Raw genomic sequence first — 22,784 nt, 5'->3', positions numbered from 1 at the left:
AAAAAGGGCTTCTGCTGTGCTTGGCACAGGAGGGGTGGGGATAACCACTCCTTCTGCGGAATCGCCATCAAGAGATTTCGGAAGCATAATTTTTAACTCAGGGGAGGCTAGTGATCACTTGTCCTGGCGCCCCGTCCTTCATGTGTTTAAAAGAAATAATGATAGAAAACGACGCTCAGTCTGACCCACAAACGCATCTTTCCACAATGATTCTCACGGTGTAAAAACAGGCGTGAGATCTCCTTATAATGTTATAATGTTATAATGTAATGTGAAACTGGCACATTTATGTTAACTTGCATTCCATTGGTTAGGATTAGGACTCACATAAGCTTTAATATAGTATTAAAAAAGTCAAACAATACATAATAACACCCCTTCGGATACAAGCAGAGTAGACCCACACACATATATATATATATATATATATACATACATATATATCTTAATAAACAACACACATGCAAGCAGAAGCTATCACTAAATATCAAACACTCTGCACATTTAATACAGACATTCTAGTCAGTTAAATGATAATAGTTGTATTTTCTCAGGGTTTACAGGAGCGTGAAAACAAGGCAGCAGCAGCAGCAGAGCCTGGTTCTGCAGGAAGTCCAGACTGCACCTACTGCGCATGCGCGGCAGCTCCGCTCTCAATCTAGCGCTGCTGCGTTTTTCTGTCCATAAACACGGTAAGGACTATTCTATTGTTGCGTGATTGCAAAACAAATAACCTCTGCGGTGCGGGAGCAGACGAACGCACGACGCCTTGGGGGAGGGGGCTGTAGTTGTAGTTGTAGTTTTTTTTTTAGGGCGCATTACGCACGGGGGTTCAGCCGGCGCGCCGTGCCGTGCCGTTCCGTTGTTTGCCGTACGTGCCGCCGCACAGGGGGAGGACGTCATTTTGAGGAGGGAGCGGAGAGTTAAAAAACATGCGTTACGGAGAAGGGACGTACGGCTCAGGAGACAAAGCGGCACGTCACCGGCAATGCAATGCGTTTACCCCCCAACCACGTCCCGTATGGTGCAAACATGCGGTGCAAGTCGCCACATATGAAGTTACGCCCTTTGCGTTGAGCCGTAATGGCTACCGGAGTGTGTGTGTGCGTGTCTGTGTGTGTGGGGAGAGAGCTCATCTGCAAAAAAAAAAAAAAGAAAAAGCCCATGTCGGTGGTGATAACCTACTTTATTTTTTATTGTAATCATGTTTTTGGGTTTTTTTTGCAACAAATTCAGTTAGTGAATTCAGTGTGAAATTTACTTTAAATCACGCAAAAAAAACAAAAAAATTGCGGGTTTTTATTCCCCTCCTCCCCTAACGCGCGGGATATATAAAGCATGCATGTTACAATGAGCTCCAAAAAAGCTTTAGAAAAGTGTGATTGCATCGTTCATTTGCATAAATAAGCATGTTTTTTTTTTTGTTTTTTTATGATAATTTAACTTTTGCTTCATTTAGATCACATGCACACAAATAAATAAGATAATAATGCACCGTTACAATGAGCTCCAAAAAAGCTCATCAACAACAAAATCACATGCACACAACGAAACTGTTCATTAACGTTTAAATAAATAAGATAATAATGCACCGTTACAATGAGCTCCAACAACAAAAAAAAGAAATTTGACAGCTTTAGAAAACTGTGATTGCATCGTTCATTTGCATAAATAAGCATGTTTTTATTTTATTTATGATAATTTAACTTTTGCTTCATTTAGATCACATGCACACAACAAAACTGTTCATTAACGCTTAAATAAATAAGATAATAATGCACCGTTACAATGAGCTCCAAAAAAGCTTTAGAAAGTGTGATTGCATCGTTCATTTGCATAAATAAGCATGTTTTTTTGTTAAGATTTAATGTTTTTCAGATGATAATTTAACTTTTTTTTTTTGGTTAATTTAGATCACATGCACACAACGAAACTGTTAAATAAATAAGATAATAACCTGTAACTATTTCTGGAATTTTTTTTATTGAAAGAAGTAGCTCAATGATTTGTAGAAATAAGAGGATATAAAGTTGTATTAGATTTATTTTAATACTTTAGTACATTTAAATGTATTGATCATGTTCTACAAGTGGTTGTTACTGTTAATGTACAAAATGTAAATGTACAAAATAACATTAATATTAATAACATTACAATATCATCAATAATATAACATTAATATTAAAATGACAAATTTCTAAATGTGAGATTGGTTACATGGCATCTGAATCTATCATTATGTTTGAAGTGGATAATATAAAAGATAATCTATTAGTCGCCTGTAAAATATGTTCTATGTAATATTTTATTTTTGACAGTTTTTTATTGGATACAGGTTGGTAATTCTTCTATGTAATCATTTTGACAGTAGGATACAGCCTAACATTAGCTAGATAACTTAAATTTAACAAGTTATCTTAATGCTAAGCTATTAAAACAACATTTTTTTGGTTCTGCTATCCAGCTTTGTCATGGTGCAACTTGTGTTATGTTTCTATTTTAAATATATTCATCCTTTTGTCCCCCAGATGAACAAACTCCTGGATAGCTGTTATATGAAAGCAGCTCCCCTCTGTAATCTACTCTATGTGTGATGGCGACCACGGACGAGGTCACGGTGTCCATGGCGGAGGTGGTGATGGTGAAGGCTGACGGGGAAGGTGACCCTGATGACCCTAATAAGACTCAGGTCATCCTCCAGCTCCAGCCAATCACCACTGGGTATGTACTGAGGCCAACTGTCCAGTCAGTTCACTTCTAAGCAGTGTTCCACAACGAGCACAGCTACAGCGATGTAGCTGTAATATTGCATGAATATACATTACACTTGGCTTAAGGAGATATTTATAAAAGATAAACAGACCGTACATCTCTATGTTACCAAGAAGAAATGTGAAAATGAAAACCGTTTTCTCCACAGGGATGAATCTGCCGAAACAGACGCAGCTGTCATGACCGTTGAAACACATCAAGGTAGAAGATCGTCCGAATAATATTTGGACATCTTGAAAGATTTAGTGATGCTTACGTTTTGCACATCACATGACAAAAAGCATGTTTTTCCAACGGCTTCCTCAGGTTTAAACGCTGTGTGTATCCTTTCATTCTTTTAGAACATGCTGATGGAGATGATGTTGAAATAGGCTGTCCCATAACATGTGGCGACAGTAAAGCCGTGTTGCTGGTGAAGAAATTCGTATGCCCAGGAATCAATGTTAAATGTGTAAAGGTTGGTATTTATCTTTTTTTTTTTTTTTTTTTTAAGTCTACATTGAAGCAAAATGGCAACTGCCGCAGGGTTTCACCATTGGTCTTCAAACGATGGGTCACAAGGCACATACTGCACATAGGCTCTAATGTTTAAACACTTACAGATGGTGAAGAAGACTGTAACAGATTATTGTGTTACCAAACATTACTGTACCTAGCTTAAAGGCAACTAGGTCATTCAATAGTCAGTCACACAGCAGGAAACAAACTACATCTGGACCCAGAATAGCTGCATTGAACTTCTATTTTCTCTCTCTTTCCACGTTTAAGCATCAATCACAATTATAAGCGTGCGTATGCGTATGCTTACAATGGGCTGATTGAGCTGAATACCCTGAACAATTAAATATGACCAATGTTCTCTTTTATGCGTACAGCTTTTTTAATTAACATTTTTCCCCCCAGATTGTCTTGCTAATCATTTCAAACATAGTGTTTTGAGTGATTTGAATTAAACAGGTGTTTACTATTGTCAAGCTGAACCTGTAATGAGCAACTAAGCACAACAAATGCTCTGAACATAATGAAATATTAAGAACCCAAGACTCACAAGAGAAATACATAAGAGAGGTATGAAATGATTTAGGCTGCTCTAAGCATTGCAAAGAAAACTGTCCTTTAGGCTGTAAAAGCTCAGGTACAAACTAAATCAAACAAAGGCAAACAGTTTGCACAGATTCATCAAGCTCTTTCCTGGTCACAGTTTTACTTGCGCTGTGAATATCAACAGTATATTGTAAGTGGTGTCACAATTGCATGCACAGAGACCGTAGTATCCCAAATAAGAGTATGTAGAACATCCACTGAGGTAAAATGACAAATTTAAGTAATTTTCTATTGACAACATATATTCTCAAAGCAATCATTTTTTGCCATTTTGATTTGATAGTTACAGTAGACTTATTCAAAGAAAACTTGATATTTAATTGTGCCGTTGATGGACACTTGTCCCGCAATTCAACACACAACAGATATGTAGTATTTATAACAGGAATATTTGGACAAAAATGTTTTGCTGGAACTCAAAAAACAGCCAAGAAAAAAAGTAAAAAAACAGAAAGTGAAAAGCCGCATGCCTTGTAGTATTTCATATTTATACAAAATGACAAAGAAGAAAAATTATACCCGTATCCCCAACTGTCAAAATTATTACACAGAACATATTTCACAGTGGTAGTTTATAGTATCCACTTCAAACATGATGATAGATTCAGTTTTTCATCAGTCATCATTATGTAGTGCACAGCTCTAACACCACATAACCTCAGCATAGGAGGTTTAGTTTTAGAATACTTGTATTCATAATACCACAGTTTGTACATTGATTTTTTTCTTCGATTAAACGGCATTGTTAGCAAAGTAATATCAGACATATGTACATACAGTGTGCCACTTGGCGTGTATTTGTTCTGGTGTTCTATCTTCTCTGCCTCTACATTGCACTCAATGTGGTTTTTCTTAATACTCTCTCCGCCAGTATGAAGACCAGCTGATCAGCCCCAAGCAGTTTGTGCACATTTCTGGAAAAGCCACTCTGAAAGACTGGAAGAGAGCCATCAGGATGGGTGGAATCATGCTAAGGTGAGGGGACATATATTTGGATTAATGAGCCAAAAGCCATATTTCACTATTCTGAGTTCTGGTTGGTTGCACACTACACAAAATTATAATTAATTACAGTCTGCATGCAAACCCTTGCATAAGTGCTGACGAGCAGAGATGTGACTCATACATCTTGAATAAATATCCAAAACGATGACTGTGTTCTGTGTGACTCTGTACCAGTGAATTAACTCCACATTAGTCCATCACTTCTGAGCTGTAAATGAAATGAAAATAATCACCTTGGCTTTTGAATAAACCTCCTTTCTCTTTCACTGATGTCTAATACACAAGGAGTACTAAACGTATCAATAGGGATCGCATACTTACTGCATATTTAATAAACCAGAATATTCTACAAGTGGAAGTTGAGCTGTAAAAGACACTGATGAGCAGGTATTACAGCTGTCCTAGCTTGGTTCCTCTTTAGTTTAAAGTAATATGAAACTTGTTGCTTGAAGTGACGAACAAAGAGAATTATCATCGACTCTATATTAGCCTCTTTTAGCTCGTTGCGGGTCTGGTTTAGGCTAATGGTGATAAGATGTGTCTTTTTTACAAATATATGTTACCCATGCAGCTATACAATTTTTCCTTCCATTTTCATGATTTGTGCTCTCCAGAAAAATGATGGATTCAGGTCAGCTGGATTTCTACCAGCACAGCACGCTGTGCACCAACACATGTCGCAGCACCAAGTTTGACCTTTTAATCAACAACACGCGGTTCCCTCCTGACGGCTCTGGACTGACCACGCCGACATCCTCCCAAGGTGAGAACACACACCAAGGTCATGGCTTTACCGATGACGGGTTATTTACTGTTTTTGCTTAATCAGTTTTGTGCAAGATTCTGTCATGTTATATTATATTATGTAAGTCAAAAAAATACATGTTGAAAGCACACATTTATCTACAAACATACATTTTTAAAGCAGATTTAGACTACAATAATGTCCTAAATTATGAGGTATGTTTTTGGGGTAAAACAGGAAAATGATAGGGAAAAAATTAAGTTACCCATATACAATTTATACTTTTGCTGTTCTACGCTTTTGCTGGACTTTTTCATGCAAGCGTTAGCTGCTTTTTTTGTATTATGTCTGATTGGAGACATGCTGCACTCTTAAACCAGCTGGAGGAAATACTTCATGTTAGACTTCCTTCCCTTGACACATGGATTACACCTACTTGCACCACTACGATTTTTTGTGAGTAAAAGTGCGCTTTTTCTAAATTGCGGCTCAAGTGGTCCTGGGTAATGGCGGGACTGTGGGCGAGGACAGAGCAGATGTTCTGAGTGGGAAGATGGACTGGATTTCAACCTCGCTGGAGGCTGCAGAAAAGAAGGAATCTAATGAGATCTCAGGTCATACAGAGCAACACACCCCAACACCTACACTCCCTTTCACAATAATGATACCTGCAGTTGGAGATCAAACACACGGAAACACAGAACACACCAGTGACTGAGTTTTGCATGCGTTGTCTGTTTATCCACAGAGGACACGCTGAACTTCTGGAAGGGCATCGCTGATGTGGGTTTACTGGGTGAAGTGGTGACCAACATCAGCACAGAGCTGGTGGAGCTGCTGAACGGCGTGCAGCAGCGCAGTGAGCCCGCTGGCCTACAGGACACAGGTACGGAACAACGCTAATGTGCACTGGCTGCTGGGATAGCATCATCCAAACAGACCATATGTAGGACTAAGGGCTCGCTCAGAGGTGCATGAACGAGAAAACGAATGGGAAGAAGGAGCAAATTCAGCTGCAGATGGAGGCGGATGGATGAAAAAAACCGACATCAGAAAGCTTTTAGAAGGGCTACTGTTGGTTTTTGTGTATTAAATGTGACTGAGTACTTAATGATTCATTGTTTACAAGAGCTGAATTTGTTCCTCCTTTTCTGACTGACCATGTGATTTGACCCTTTGATTGATTGCCGCACTGATCCCAGATTCCTGTCTGGTAGAGGTGGCGGTGCTCAGTAACCTTGCCCAAGTGTTCGGCCTGCTCGACTCGGTCAAGAAGACGCTGGAGAAGACGAGGCAGCAGACGGATCCCAGCCAGGAGGAAATCCTCAGCACGCTCACCAGTGAGTACAGAACAAAAAACAAGGTTGACCCTGTTTACATGCACAAGATATTCTGATTTTTGCACTTATTTCGAAATAGACAATATACCCATAGGAAATCCCCTCTACTAACACCATGAGGTTACATTAAAATGTCTCAACAAATATTGGAAGAGTGCCATTAAATTTGGTTCATACATTTATGGATTGAAATTACTTCCTTAATACTGAGACAAACAAAATGTATGTTGCCGGCTGACAATTATCAATACACCTCTGGAATGACACTGGTTTATGCAATATGTACATCAAAGAAAATCAATAACCTCTGGATTGGTAAAACAAGCTGTGTGTGTATTTGAGGCAGAGAGAGGAGGCGGGATAAAATAGTTTAACATTTAACATGTAAACCTTCTGTCAATACTAAATAGAAAACAATGACTGTCAATCACAGATCAAAGTGTGAGCGTGGTTTTCATTATCCCTTTTCTTGGTTTGAAGAAACAGCTCAAAGCTGTTTAAAAGCTCAGCGTGTGAAGCAGGAAATAAAGATGACAAATTTTAATAAAAAATGAAGTAGAGTATAATTGAAATCATAATAAATATTTCAGACTGCTTGTTCTGGAAGAAAGAAATCCAATTCATTGCCTTGGATTGGCGAGAATCATCAGTCGAATCATTAATACAAAAGATTAACAACTACATCACAAATGATATACCATCATGCGTTTGGATCACACAAGCCCCAACGCCAAATCGGGCCATGGGCGTAAAGTGGAAATGACTAAAGGCCCCTCCAATGCCTCTTACAGATCTTCGAACTCTGTTTCATTTTGATCTCATAACTATTTCAGTCTTACAAGTTCCGATGCTATTTCAGTCACAATGTCTATCCACATATGACAAATAAATATCTAGCAAAGTGCTCAAAATCACTTCTGTGGTAGTTTGTGACACAGAAGGTGTCTCCAGGACCAAATTTTGCCGTGATGAATCACACACAGACTCACGAGTTGTAAACATTACCAGTGCCGCCGGCGCAGCTGGTAAATACCTGGTTATTTAATTACAAAGTCAAATGGCCTGAGATGACTTAAAGAATGAAAAATAAAAAGTTTCAGATGCAGAACTCAAGATCAGAATGGAAGATTAGCCTCGGACAGACGCAAAGGTGAAAGCAAAGACGCAACGGATGGCATGATCCTCCCGACGGAGATATTGAAAAAGGACAGATTTTTAATTGAGTCAATGTTGTGTTTGCCTTGAGATTGGACCTGACATTTGCTGGCTTGAGCGTGCCCGCCATCTCTGATAAATATTGATATGGTATATCAATATTAAGACGTGCAAAAATAACTTTTTTTTCGTTATTTGCTCTGTGCAGACCTGGACGTGCAGTTGGAGGAACAGAAGAAGCAGCAGCAGGTGCGAGCTCTCCTGTCCTGCCCGCAGCCGGCCAAAAGCAAAACTCCCACCAAGCGCCAGCCCAAACGACCCCGTCTCCAGAGGCCCACCTCCACCACTACCCTCCTGACCTCCCCCATCAACCAGCAGACCCTGCAGCCCCAGCAGTTCACCGTTCTTTCCCCCATCTCGCTGTCCTCTGTGGGTCAGCCGTTTACCATGGCCGGCCTGCCCCTCGCCTCCCTGGGCCAGTCGTCCAACACGGTCACCCTGCTCCCCGCCGGCTCGCAGTTCTTCACCCGTTACATGGTGACCGGAGACGGAAAAGGGGACACAATCACCTTGCACCCATCCTCGGGCCTCACACTGGTGGGCACCACCATGCAGGACTCCAGCCAGTTGGGCACGGTGGTTAGCCCCGTGGAGCTGCTGCACCTGAGCCAGCAGGCCGGCGGCTCAGAGATGGTGCCCTTAGAAGGCCAGGTGATGGACGGCACCATGCTGGTGCAGCAGGAGGTGATGCAGGCCGAGGTGGAGGCCAGCCAGGAGCACACGGTCATTGAGATCGACCCGGCTCCAATGGAGCAGGGGGTGGGAGTGATGGAGCTGCAGCTGACCGGGGAGTCGGGCCAAGACGGAGCCACCATGATGGTCCAGAGCGGGATGGAGATGACGATGGCTGCGGGGGGAGGAGACGCAGTGCCAAATGCAGGAGGCGCAGACTGGGGGGGTTCAGGGGCTGCAGCTGGACGCCAGCGGACAGTTGTCAGGGGTTCAGATAGTGGTGATAGAAGACAATACTCAGGAAGAAAACAAGGTCAAATGAGACACGCCTCCTATTTTAATCCAGCAGCGCAGGTATGGACTCGTACTGAGCTATCACAGACTTGTGAATCTGTAAATACATAGAATTTCCAAATCCACAATTTGCCTTGGCCTAAGACCAAGCTCTAGGGGTAGCCATTTTTCCTTTTTTTTTTTTTTTTTTTTGTGTGTGTGTGTGTGTGTGTGTGTGTGTGTGTGTGTGTGTGTGTATGTGTGTGTATGTGTACATGCTCCTCTCAACTCGAGTTGTTGATTGTTATTGAAACAAAGAGGCATCACAACAAACAACATGCTGTATGCTTCTGTTCGATATGTATTTAAAGTATGATTCTGGTTTATTACAACTCGGGGCAAATATTTGTAATTTTTTAGGTAATTTCTAGCTGTAATAATAACGTTGTACTCACCAAGTTCGATATGTTAGAAACTGTCAATAATTCTAAACAGAAGTGAGACGGGGAAAACACAAGATTAGACAGGTTTTTAACAAATCTCCAGGTAAGCCAAACTTGATTTGTGGGTGTTTTGTTTACTGTTTCCTCCAACTAGCTAACATAAATAATAATAATAATAATAATAATAATTGAGAGCTTAAAGAGGTTTACAGGTTTCTCGGCCTGATGTCTAACCTTAACTTTGGTCTCACCTATGAGGTCAATATAAAAAACCCATTTGTGGTTAAAAAAAACACATTGGCTAAATGAATCTGCCTAAACTGTTGCCATGTTTACAGCCTGTCTGATCGTACGACTGCTTGTGTTTCTTTCCCCATCTGATATCTCACCAATGACCTTGGTCAGTACAATGAAATCAAAACCAACAGAAACAATGGCCAAAACATCAAAAATACCCGAGTTGTAATCATCCTGAATCATCCTTCAAGCCTCCACGAACAACCTGAAGACGAAGAGAATGCACTGCAGCTGTAAAGTCCACATACAGGGCTTTACTGGTGCTGATGATGTGTCAATTCACATTCCCCCCCCGATTTATTACCAGTAACAGTGTTGGTGTCACTCGAGGCTGGGATTAATTGCACTGTTGTGTCGTAATGTCGCATCCAAGCTGTATTGTTTTTGCACTGCGTGGCGTCCTTTTAGGGCTACAGGAGGATGTTTGCAACAATGCCTGCTCTCTCAACATTTCTTTACAATTTAGCCACACTGTGTGGCGCGGAGTGTTTTTTTTTTTTTTTTTTTTATGTGCATAGTTAAATGGTAACAGACCGAACTCCTCTCACTGGAATTGCATCGCTTATGCACTTATTCTCTCAGTGGTTTCTTACTGCCTGATTTCATTCACAAGCTCCATATACTATGGATTATTTTATTGGATTATTTCCTTTATTGTGGTCATCTATGGCTTTATCTCAGTATGATAGATAGTGTGAGCTACTGGGCTGATTGTTTAAGTCAATATATAAAAAAACATATTATATATACTTAATGTCAAACTTGGTATGCCTGTATTTTACACTTGTGTCATATTTATTAGTTTCCAAACTGAAGACATGAGCCTCTCTTTTCTTTTAAGGTGCAAACTTGGATTAATTTATGCTCACATCAACAGAAACCCTATTCGAGACTTGTCCATTTCCAATGATTTAATTTAACAAATGAGGGTATTTGCATACGGACTTTGTAATGTGTTTTAATATCAGATTAAAACTGAAAAAAAAAACTAATGTGAATGGCTGTTTCAGTTTCTCACCACCAGAGAGCGCTGTGTGCTCACTCCACCGCGGGCTGAAACTGGAGATGATGGTCACAGCTGCATTAATAGATGGTGGGAAAAATACTTAACTGCTGTAATCTCTGACTTCTCCATGTGTCAGGTTTATTGCAGGATACGGCGTAATCTGCACCGTCATGGCTGCTGTCCGTGATGGGCAGGCCTCTCTGGAGGCTGAGCCGTGCTGACAGGGCACCGGGGCCTGCTGGTTATTACATTTCCCGCTTCTTGTTGCCCCTAATACACCCAGACAGGATGTATGAGGGGGGGGGGAAGGCGAGAGGATTTTGGTTATACAAGCACAAAAAACAGGCACATACACAAACCACAGGGCTGAAATAGACACCTAGATGAACTGATTGTAGGTGTGTTGAGCACAAAAGGGAAACATCCCGACATCAGGCAGCTGAAGGCGAAGCCGCTGTGGGGGGGGCAGGTGAGGGGCTAAAGAGGTTGAGAAACCGAAACCGCAGGGGTCATTGTGTGGTGCGGGGGGGCGAGAGGATATGCTGTCCGAGTAAATTACAGAGGGCGTGCTATGGGCTGTGGATCGCTTTTCCTCACATGTTGTGCACAAGACAAAGAAAACAGAAGCATTTGTTCCATGTCGGGGAAAACGTCTCAAAAGACTCCTGAGGGGTCGAAAAAACGGTGAAAAGAGAGGCCAACGGGGCGGACATTCTGCCAGTATCACCTCGGATATGGCAGGTTTAGCTGAGAATAGAGGCACCAGCGTGACATCTTGTAGTCAGTGTGTATCTTTCGTGAAGGACCGCTCGGGAACTCTTATCTGTAGCATCGCAGGAGGAAAACGGGCTCATAAACATACTCTGTCATCATCATACTCCAGCAGATTAAAAACCGTACGCTTGACATAAAAAATTAAGTGACAGACACGGTGATAAGTCAGTGTTTCGGGCTGGTTATAAATGATGGTCTTTAGTCATTTACATAAGTCTTCATATTTATTCTATACATGCTGACTGTAAGCTAGCATGCTAATGAAATGGGATTTGTTAAACCCATCATTGTGATGTATTTACCTGCTAGGGCTGTCACCCTCTTTTCAAGTTTGATACAATTCAAACAAGTTTTTAAGCTTTAAGTTCAAAATGTACTCAAACTCAACTCGTATCCATGCACAGTGAGTCTTAGGCACAGCAAGCGTTGTCCCATAAGCACGTGTGGCCGACTGTGTAGTCTATATATTTTCCCTTGTGGTGTCATATGCACCATGTATTTTGAGTAAGCAGTCAAACAAGCTCTATCACTCACTGGGGTTGCAGCAGACGAGTCCTAAAGTTAGTTTTGGTTTCAGAGTTTGATTACACCGAGACATGTTGCTAGAAACACGTTGCCAGCAAAACCAGTGTTTTCCTTCCGTACTGCATGCCTGGCCTTTGCTCCTCTCTTGTGCTACGCTTCACATTTTTCCAGCGTTTTTTTATATGCATATTTAAAGTTAGGACATTCTTAATGTTTCATTGAAAGGCCCAGAGTTGCACCGCTCGTCAATGTCACACTTGGTCCAGAGATCCAGTCAATGCTGTTTTGACAGTTGGACAATAAAAAATGCAGAGTAAAAGTTGATGATGGCGGTATTTAATTAAGGTGAACTATATTATTCACGGTAACTAACTATGTCATTTGTCTGCTGTTTTGCCCAATTTTGAATTGGAACAGGTCATTTTTTATTTTGTTTGTTTTAAATTTGATATTTAATGTTTTCAATGTTTGAACATTGGTAAAAATGTTGAATAAAAAGTGATAACTATACTTCCTTGAGTACCAATATATTGAAGTTGACGATACTCGTAGCTTTTAAATTTGCGGATGCTAACAAGTCCCAAAAAAACCCAGCATTTAAACTTCCACTGAAGCTAGTCAATAATTCATCTAAGAGAGAAAGAAAGTTACTTGAACCAAAATTTGTATGGTCGGTTATTTATTTAAAGCTGCATTTATCTATTTTTTGGCCAGTTGAGGGCAGCGGAACAAGTTGGAAAAAAACACGACATATATTCAACTTATAGCTAATCAAAACCACATTCAAAATGACTCTTCTTATCAGAATTTGATCCATTCTGTCAAAATAACATTTTGGAAAACTTCGAACATTCATATGATTGAATTATCGTGGCGTACGAAAGTCTTCCGAAAGTCAGCCTTGTGGCTCTGTAATGCTAACATGCGCACCATGACAATGCTAATGTTGATGCTAATTGGATATCATCTGTTGATCAGCTTAAACAAGCAACCGGAAGGCGTCACGCCCAATTAAGGAACTTGCTCTAACATTTTATAAATGAAATAAATCATTAGTTGAAAAAAGACCTTCAAATAAAGATGGCTTATGATTAATAGTTGCAGCTATAAATCCAACTGTGGATTGTAACCCAGGCCTGTTTTAAGTGAATGAGCAGCTCTTTAAAGCTTAACTAAGTTTGGTTTAAATCTTTCTTATTAGCCCTTAGTGCCAATTATAGAGAAGCGCTGATGGCTGGAGCAGCTGCCAATAGATTTCATAGGCCATCTTCACTTCTTCTTTTACTCCCTGTAGTTTACAGTGAACTGATGCAACAATACAGCATTTCCAGGTAAAAATATAGATAGCAGTTCCTCACTGCCTCTCGGGGTTGCTGGATCCGGGGGTTGCTAGGTGCAGCCGCAGGGCAGGGTGAGGCAGGTGTCAGTGGAATTTGAAGAGTAAAAACCTTTGCCAAAAAACAAGCCTAGGGGCCCCAAGAGGGAGAAATGTTCCTCACACCTTAAAGTTCAAAAATATACTGGATTCAGATATTCTCAGAGCTTTATCAGTATGGGTCTTAATGTAAATGTTAAAGGTTAATTCTGGTATATTAAAACTTGGGGATTTTAATCATTTGCATCTGCTATGATGAGATTGAACTCATCAAAAATAATTTCTGAGATTTAAGATTATGCGGAAATTTGCTAAAGCAATGTTCAACAGGAAAAAATACGGACATAGGAATATTTTACAAATCTTAAACAAATCAACAATTAATCCAGATTAACTAAACCATTAAATTTAATATGGAGGATATAAAATATAATCCCCAAATGCACAACAAAAACAAAAACTTGGCTCAACTTTTCCCATGGAATAATGCAGAATGTTAATTTTGGCACCGGACTTTTTTTTTAATTTTAGTCCTTCGAAAATATATATTAGTTTTTGTCAAATTATAGTCATTTGATATTTTTTGAGTTTAAATTGACAGAAACTAAATATCTTTTAGCCTCGATGCTGTCATGCTTTTTTTTTAATGTTCTTGTCTTCTAAGGATTTTGAGGCTACAGCTGTCGCCATCTTTAACGGGTGCAGTTACCATGGTTACAGGTATTGTTCTTGTCTATCGCATGGGAAAGGTTGTGTTGGGATCTGCTGGAAGAATGTGTTGCTACATCTTTAACATGACCTCATCTGATGTTTGTTGCTATGGCCTTCAGTGATTTGTTTGTTTGACCATTGTCTGTCTTTCACATTGTTGTTTAGTTTGTATTCGTTGATAAAAAAAAATGTAATACATTGTCGTCATCAAAGGTTACTTTTAATGTAGTTAGTCTCTATTTTTGTCATGAAAGTGAAAATGTTGTCGACAAATATTTAACGAAATCAACACAGATACAACGTCATCTGAATGGACCAATCCAAGATGTTTAAATTCACATTTTTGGTACATTGCTTTTTCACAAGAGATGTAAAATCCATCATAGTGATATAATCCACTGTTTGGCGTGTTTTCATTTGATAAGCTTTTAAACTCTGTTCTTTCTGGACTGTATTTCAACGTCTCGTCTCAATGTTTTTAGATTAAATTTAAGGTGATATGGGCATTACATTACATACAAGTCCAAAGTAAAGATATATTTCATCAAATGTCAATGTACATTTGAGCAGGGACCTACAGTTTTGGTCTGACACCAAAAATACTGACAGAAGAAGCTGAGCCTGTGGTGGGCTGTTAATCCAAACAACTGTATCATTCCAAACGCTCCATTCAGTCTTGCTTGAAGGGATTTCTGACTCTGAGGACTGCTGTGTTTACAGCGCAGACAAAGAGGATTGTCGACCTTGTCTGATTTTTTTCTTTTTTTCCCTTTTTGGAGCAAGTCAGGCTGGGAAGGGAAACTAATAAAACTCTGGCAGCCTGTGCCACCCCCATCTCCTCCCTCTGCCAGCCACGTTGGCTCGCTCGCCAGCAGCAGAAGGTACAACGTCCATGTCTGCTCCTTGACAAGCAGACAGGGGAGAGGGGTTGGCTCTGTGAGCGATGACGGGAGCCCCGGCTGATGGACAGAGGTGTTAACCCCATCGTCGGGCGGGGGGGAGATAGTGGCGTGGTTGTTTACACACACAGAGGCCCGATTGTCACCTTGTCTGTCAGGGAAACATCCTATCTGCCTCCTCTTATCTGGCGCGGGAGACAGCAAGCTACTCTCTTCTAGAGACCTGCTGCAGCTCCACATCAACATAAATCATTTCCCCTCAGCCATACCATAGTTGCTATTCATGTTATTTCCCCCCCCTTCACACCTTCAGATACTATATGCTCATTCTCTGTCCTCAGATGTCGTCCTCTCAGTCGCAGTCTCTATTCTGTACTGCTTGACAATGACCCTGTGTCCTAATATGCCTGAGAGGCAATGAAGTGAATAAATTTCCATTAAAACTTTGTGAGATTAAAATTTATCACGACGATGCTGGGGTCATAGGCATTTTTTTGTCCTTTATTAGGAAGTGAGCGGCCTTAAACTATGTTTTAAATGTCAATTTGCTATTAAATTGTGCTTATTGTTCATTTTTATGAAGTATTCAGACTGTTTAAATGTTGTGTCTCACATCTGCAAAGTGGAGAACTGAAGTTTATAGGATGCTGAACAACCTAGTAGGAAATCAGGAGTTTTTTCTCTCAAAATATACCGATGCAGTCATTTTTTAGCTTCAGCTCAAGCACTTACAAATACAACAGGCAGGTTAAAACGAATTAAAATAAATCCCCGGCACACCGGATTAAATGAAGCGCACATTGAGCTAGAAGAGTGTAAAGAGCCCGAGGACATGAAGAGACAGTGTGGATGTGCTTTTGTGGTGATGGACAGTTAGTCTGGATATACATTTCAAGGACTGAGTGGGCGAGACAAGCAGAGAGAGGGGAGAAGAGAGGAGTCCCAGGAGCTGAACATTTTCATAAATTGATGACTGCTAACTTAGGAAGCCCTAAGTGGAGAAACAAATTGATGAGAGGGGAGGATGAGGATGTCGTAAAGAGCCAAGGCCTGTCTGTCTCTTATTCTCTCGTTAAAACGAAGGAGATAAAATGTTATCAAACGCAGAGTGGGACTTCCCATTTAGAATTAAATAAGACAAATTTGTGCGTGCCGCAGTGTCTGACAGATGAGATGGAAACAGCAGATAGAGAGCAGAGATTTGCTGTTGGAGTCGCGGTGTGGTGGCCAGTTGGAGGAGCTGTAAATGCTGCTATTCCTGTTCGAGTGCACAGGTGTGTATGCGTGTGTGTATTTTTGTACACATGGTTGTTGATTGAAAAACATGTCTGCGCATGAACAAAGTGGGTGCCAGACAGACAGCGCTGTATATCTTGTCAAATGACAGAGAACAAAAAAAAAATCTATTTTATATCTAAAATGTGAAGTGAAACTGTATTGATTCTCGTTTGGTAAAAGTGGGGCACAAAAACAGCCAACAGTTCAGAATAGGGAACAGATAAAAGAGGGATGTTTAGTACCATCCAGGTATTCAGCATCTTAGTTTAGCATGTTGGCATGCTAACATTTGCTAATTAGTACTAAACACAAAGTACAGCTGAGGCTGGTGGGAATACATTGAGTTTTTCAGGTATTTGGCCATATACAGGTGCATCTCAATAAATTAGAATATCATGGAAAAGTTTGTTTATTTCGATAATTCAATTCAAAAAGTGAAACTCATATATTATATAGATTCATTACACACAGAGTGAAATATTTCAAGCGTTTATTTCTTTTAATTTTGATGGTTATGGCTTACAGCTAATGAAAACCCAAAATTCAGTATCTCAGAAAATTAGAATATTGTGAAAAAGTTCAATATTGTAGACTCACGATGTCCCACTCTAATCAGCTAATTAACCAAAACACCTGCAAAGGTTTCCTGAAAACTTTAAATGGTCTCTAAGGCTGGTTCAGTAGGCTACACAATCATGGGGAAGACTGCTGACTTGACAGTTGTCCAGAAGACAGTCATTGACACCCTCCACAAGGAGGGTAAGCCACAAAAGATCATTGCTAAAGACGCTGGCTGTTCACAGAGTGCTGTATCCAAGCATATTCATAGAAAGTTGAGTGGAAGGAAAAAGTGTGGTAGAAAAAGGTGCACAAGCAACAGGGATAACTGCAGCCTTGAGAGGATTGTGAAGCAATGGCCATTCAAGAATTTGGGGGAGATTCACAAGGAGTGGACTGAGGCTGGAGTCAGTGCATCAAGAGCCACCACGCACAGACGTATCCAGGACATGGGCTACAACTGTTGCATTCCTCGTGTCAAGCCACTCCTGAACCAGAGACAACGTCAGAAGTGTCTTACCTGGGCTAAGGAGAAAAAGGACTGGACTGTTGCTCAGTGGTCCAAAGTGGTCCTCTTTTCAGATGAAAGTAAATTTTGCATTTCATTTGGAAATCAAGGTCCCAGAGTCTGGAGGAAGAGTGGAGAGGCACATAATCCAAGTTGCTTGAAGTCCAGTGTGAAGTTTCCACAGTCAGTGATGATTTGTGGAGCTATGTCATCTACTGGTGTTGGTCCAAAGTCAACGCAGCCGTCTACCAGGAAATTTTAGAGCACTTCATGCTTCCTTCTGCTGACAAGCTTTATGGAGATGCTGATTTAATTTTCCAGCAGGACTTGGCACCTGCCCACACTGCCAAAAGTACCAATACCTGGTTTAATGACCATGGTATCACTGTGCTTGATTGGCCAGCAAACTCGCTTGACCTGATCCCCATAGAGAATCTATGGGGTATTGTCAAGAGGAAGATGAGAGACACCAGACCCAACAATGCAGACGAGCTGAAGGCCGCTATCAAAGCAACCTGGGCTTCCATAACACCTCAGCAGTGCCACAGGCTGATCGCCTCCATGCCACGCCGCATTGATGCAGTAATTCATGCAAAAGGAGCCCCGACCAAGTATTGAGTGCATATATGTATATATGAACATACTTTTCAGGAGGCTGACATCTCTGTTTTAAAAATCCTTTGTATTATTGGTCTTATGTAATATTCTAATTTTCTGAGATACTGAATTTTGGGTTTTCATTAGCTGTAAGCCATAATCATCAAAATTAAAAGAAATAAACGCTTGAAATATTTCACTCTGTGTGTAATGAATCTATATAATATATGAGTTTCACTTTTTGAATTGAATTATCGAAATAAACAAACTTTTCCATGATATTCTAATTTATTGAGATGCACCTGTATATCAAAGTATTGGAGAAATTAATTTTTAACCTAATGATGGTGTTAGAAGTTATTACAAATGATCCTGTGTGGATGATGTATCAAATATCATGACAATCCAATTAGAAGTTGTAGAGACATATCACTCAAAATTACAAATGTCAACCCCATGGGGACGCTTAAAGAAAGGTCAGGCAGTCACCAAAGTCAGTGGGATTCATTGTCCGGGAATGAACGTCTGCACAATGTTTTGTGTTTTTCCCTGAAGTAGATCTTTTTTGACATTTCATTGGTGAAAGGGAAAATTGGCACTAAAAGAAAAGGGAATCAGGGAATCACCGCATTGTGGGAACCGTCCTCTTGGGACCATGAATGTCTGTTTAACTTTCATGGCGATTCATCTCATAACTAAGATATTTCAGCCTCAGACCAAAATGGTGGACCAACTGACTGTCTGTAGTTAGCTGTAGTTAGCTAGCAACATGCGAACATCGCTCGTGTGCTATGTTCCTGTTGAAGCTGATTAGACTTATCTCAAAACTTACAGGAGCCACAGCTATTTTTGTTATTTCCCTTAAGACCCCTCTCCCTTTATTCTCCATGAATTGATGTCCTCAACACTCAGAAATTAAATTTCAGAGACGCGCTTTTCTCTTCAACTTTACAAGCAACATCAAACAGCTTTTGTAGTAGATTCATAAGCACCAGAGTTGTTTTCATGTTAAAAAAATACAAAAGCAATGTTCTTACAGGTGGGATGTTTCTCTTCCTCATACTTCTCTGTTCATCGTCATGTTTTTAAAACTTTGAGGACTTCTTCGCATTTCATGTCGAAAGCAGGACAGGTGCATCCATCAAAGCCGGATCTAAGCGAGCTTCAACGTCAATCATTTGACGGAGGCGAGGGTGTGAAACGATGTGCTGTTTTGTGGAAAATACATGATTTGATGTGGTGTGTGATGTTTGATCACCATGGGCTTAGATCACAAAATGGGGGTTCAGTCGAGAATTCAATCCACTCTTTAATTTGGTGAAACTTTGGTGTTGGGAATAGTTATCAATGGAAAACCCTCATCTCTCACGGAACATGAACAGATAAAAAATACCAAATGTCTCCTGAACAATAATGAGAGGAAGTACCAGGAAAAGCTGGACTTGACCAACCATCGCTATCCTGCCTCAACTCAACTCAACTTTGACCTTTGTAGTACAGAAACTCTTGCTGTCAGGTCCATTTTTAGAGAGAGGGTGTGATTGACCAATTGCACAGGAATAATTGATTGTTTAAAACTCCTACAAGGAACTTTTATTTTGTGTTGATTTTCATAGTCCCTGTGGAAAGTGGTAGTGTTTGTGTGCACCATAGTCCCTTTAGAAAACCTCTCATATTACTGCAACAGGGCAGTCCTGGTTGGTTTTGGCTCCGGAGATTTGCCTAGCTGTTGGTCGGAGCAGTTTAGCTCGATCTTGGTCTGTCTGTGGCGAGCTGGTTGCTGTTAGAGGCCCCGTAGGAGTCTTTTTTGATTAACCTGCATGATTTCAACTGATTTCGCACGGAATATGACCAGGGGACATCGATAACAATATAACTATATAAATATAAAGAATAACCATATTGAAATTTCCAATCTTCTTTCATGTAATTGAGCCAGTGCCTTCAATTACAATGGTGTCCATTATCAAGAATGAATGGACACCCTGCAGCCAATCAGAATTGAGTTATCACCTTGTATAAAAGCCATTATGGTTTAAATTTGTTGTAAAACTTTCAACAGACTTGTTCCTTTTTCTCTTGATAGATTTCATAAAAATAAACCATGATATTTGTTCTGTTGGTGAAAAAGACGCTAACTTTTAAAATGTCACAATCCAGCTTTGTGGCAGCATATTCAGATAATGCTGAGCAGATAAGGATTGTGTAGCCCTAAATTATTGAAAACAAATAAAGTATAGACTTCCAATGGTTAAAAACCAATGTGAATACATTGGTGTTATATAAAAAATACCCTCAACACACTCAGACTCTACCCCAAGGGACTGATATTTATAGTGCTATTCGATCAACCTGGCTGGCCACTATAATGAGGCGAGGGAGACGGAGGCTGGTTCCTTTCACAGGTCAGCGGACTAACAAAGCCCAGTGTCCTGGTCTGGAACCAGGGATCTGTCTGCTTGCCGGGGTTTGTCTGGGCTGCTTGTGCCTGCATGGGAGTGATCTGTATTCACCTCCACCGCGCTGGGGGCCCGCTTCTGTTTAATATGGGCCCGCTGTAGCCTCCCCGCCATCACCTGGCACTGCAGAGTTCATTCTCAGTGTGTGTTTTTATCAGCACCCCTAGGGGCATATGTAATTGCTCAGCGCTGATGAGAACAGCCCGAGCTCAAAGTACCATCTCATACCGCAATTACACCCGTGGAGGTACAGGGAGAAAATAACGGAGAAAATAAAGAAACTAGTCGGTGCGGCATGGGAGGTGAAAGACTACGGCCTTACCTCCTCCTGCCGAGACGATGCAGGGCTGATAGAGGACTAAAAGTCGCCCATCTCCTTGGGGATAATCATTTTGAAGCTGCTAATGCTCCGTCTGTAGATGATTGAGGTGAACATCTGACATTTGAAGACTTTAATGTTAAAGTTTCCAAAGCTTACAGGTGTGTCCGTGTGGCGGGTGTAGCTTTGCCAAGAAAATAAAGATGGTGAACTCCCTTCCTGTGTTCTTCCTATGTGTTTGAGTTGTACGCGCAAAAGGGGGAAACGCGAGTGGTGCTCTTCACCCCGGCCTCTGACAGCTCGCCGCTCCTCTGCTTATGAAAATAAATGCTGACGAGTGTCGAGCTGGCTGGGGAAGAGAGGCGGCTCTCTGGGCTGACAGGCCGACGCGCCTGGTTTGCATTGAGATGCATGACGCAGCCCTTCGCCTCGAACACCCCTACACTAGTCTCTGTGGCCCTCCGGTTGCTGCTCAGGGGAGGCGGGTGGCGGGTGGAGCCGAGCTGAGGCCGGAGCAACTGTGTCTCAAAGCCAAAGCGACACGTCCCCTATCAGTATTCCACTGTGACGGGGTGCTGATGGCGCCCTGATGCTGCAAAACTTCAGCCTGTCTTTGTTTCTGTCATTGCACTTGACTTCTGACATCCATAACTTTTGCTTTGTGTGTGTGTGTGTGAATGCTTTTTTTTTCTTCTTCTCTGTGACTCTCAGAATCTGAATTCTACTGAATGTGAATGGATTGACCCGCTGCAAGCTGCCTTTGTCCACGCGCCTTCAAAATTGAATAACTTGACCCTGTGATTTATATTAATAGATTTCATGCAAACAAAACCTATTACACAACCAAGACATAAGCCTCCTACACCAATTCTGCTTCATAATGCCTGTATCTTCACAGGTTTCAGCACACCACAATATATTTGTCTTTAAAGGAGCAGGATCAGAGATTGAAAGCACTGTGATTGCCTCTCAACAACTGGCAACATGTCGACTGCGAGCAAGCGGCTCATAGCTAACAGTGCTAACAGTGCTAACAGTGCAAACTGCGGCAAACGCATTGACAGAGCTAACAGTGTTTACGTGAGTAGGGAAACAGACGGTGGGTGCTACGCTTCCACGACGACACTGTCAGTTGGGTAGACGTTATCAGCTGTAACCATCATATTAAGAGCGGGTAGCGTAGCACGCTCACATGCACAACGCATGCATGGATGGCCGGACGGCTATATCAACGAAGCAAAAAGAAGCTCATATAACAACACATGCAGGAGAGAGTGATTTCATTGCTCAGGTGGACACTCCCCTATATCTTTACAAAGCTAATAGTTTGATTATATATTAATGTTCAGAACGTTAAATACAGCTCCTCTAAGCATGTTAATGGGACATTCTGAGCCTTAGCTATGTCAAAATATGTACTGATTGTGCAACAATTACCTTTGTCATGGCTGTTTATATTTTTTTGTTAGGAGGAATATGGTTTGGGTTTTAAAGGCCACGTAGCATCAGTGTTTCTATTTGTCGACAAAGGCAAACAAAGGGTAACGTAGCTGTACATCACACTAAAGCAGAAAGCGCAATTGAATTTGTCCTTCATACAAGTTGAATGGGCGATGGAGCAAACGTTGACGTGTATTATGAACGCACCTTTAGCCGTGGGCTCCTGTTTTTAGAGTTGTGTAACGAGATAATACTATGACTAGAAGGGATACATCACAGTAAGTCCATTAAAATACATCAAGCGCATACACAACTGTTTTCTCCCAGCCTATTCAAAACTAAGATTCTAAAATACCGGCATGAATATTTCTGTCACACATACAGGAGGTTGGTCATTAAAGTTCAGATACATAACAGCAGTTACTGTGAGGGAGCTCCACTCTGCCTCACTAACAAGTTTACTCTCTCT

The 22,784-nt window shown here is 41.0% G+C and overlaps 1 protein-coding gene and 1 non-coding gene across 3 annotated transcripts; both read left to right on the top strand.

Moving 5' to 3' along the window:
* On the top strand, positions 1-134 carry LOC129097824 (U11 spliceosomal RNA). The gene has a single exon (XR_008531552.1). It is a non-coding gene; the product is annotated as a U11 spliceosomal RNA (small nuclear RNA).
* A 475-nt stretch (positions 135-609) lies between these two features.
* On the top strand, positions 610-9,351 carry gmeb1 (glucocorticoid modulatory element binding protein 1). 2 transcript variants are annotated; one of them, XM_054606130.1, is made up of 11 exons: positions 610-692; positions 2,529-2,721; positions 2,921-2,973; positions 3,114-3,229; positions 4,748-4,851; positions 5,496-5,644; positions 6,121-6,240; positions 6,375-6,512; positions 6,844-6,966; positions 8,330-9,000; positions 9,071-9,267. In XM_054606130.1, exons 2-11 carry the CDS (start codon positions 2,594-2,596, stop codon positions 9,173-9,175), a joined length of 1,707 nt encoding a protein of 568 aa, XP_054462105.1. In that variant the 5' UTR covers positions 610-692; positions 2,529-2,593; the 3' UTR covers positions 9,176-9,267. The 2 variants fall into 2 exon arrangements, with proteins under 2 accessions (XP_054462105.1, XP_054462104.1); XM_054606129.1 differs by having other exon boundaries at positions 8,330-9,351.
* Positions 9,352-22,784: the final 13,433 nt, after the last annotated feature.

The sequence above is a fragment of the Anoplopoma fimbria genome, chromosome 10 (assembly GCF_027596085.1).
Source record: "Anoplopoma fimbria isolate UVic2021 breed Golden Eagle Sablefish chromosome 10, Afim_UVic_2022, whole genome shotgun sequence".
Taxonomy (NCBI): Eukaryota; Metazoa; Chordata; class Actinopteri; order Perciformes; family Anoplopomatidae; genus Anoplopoma; species Anoplopoma fimbria.
Note: the sequence above shows the minus strand (reverse complement) of the source record. Positions and strands in the feature narration are given on the sequence as shown.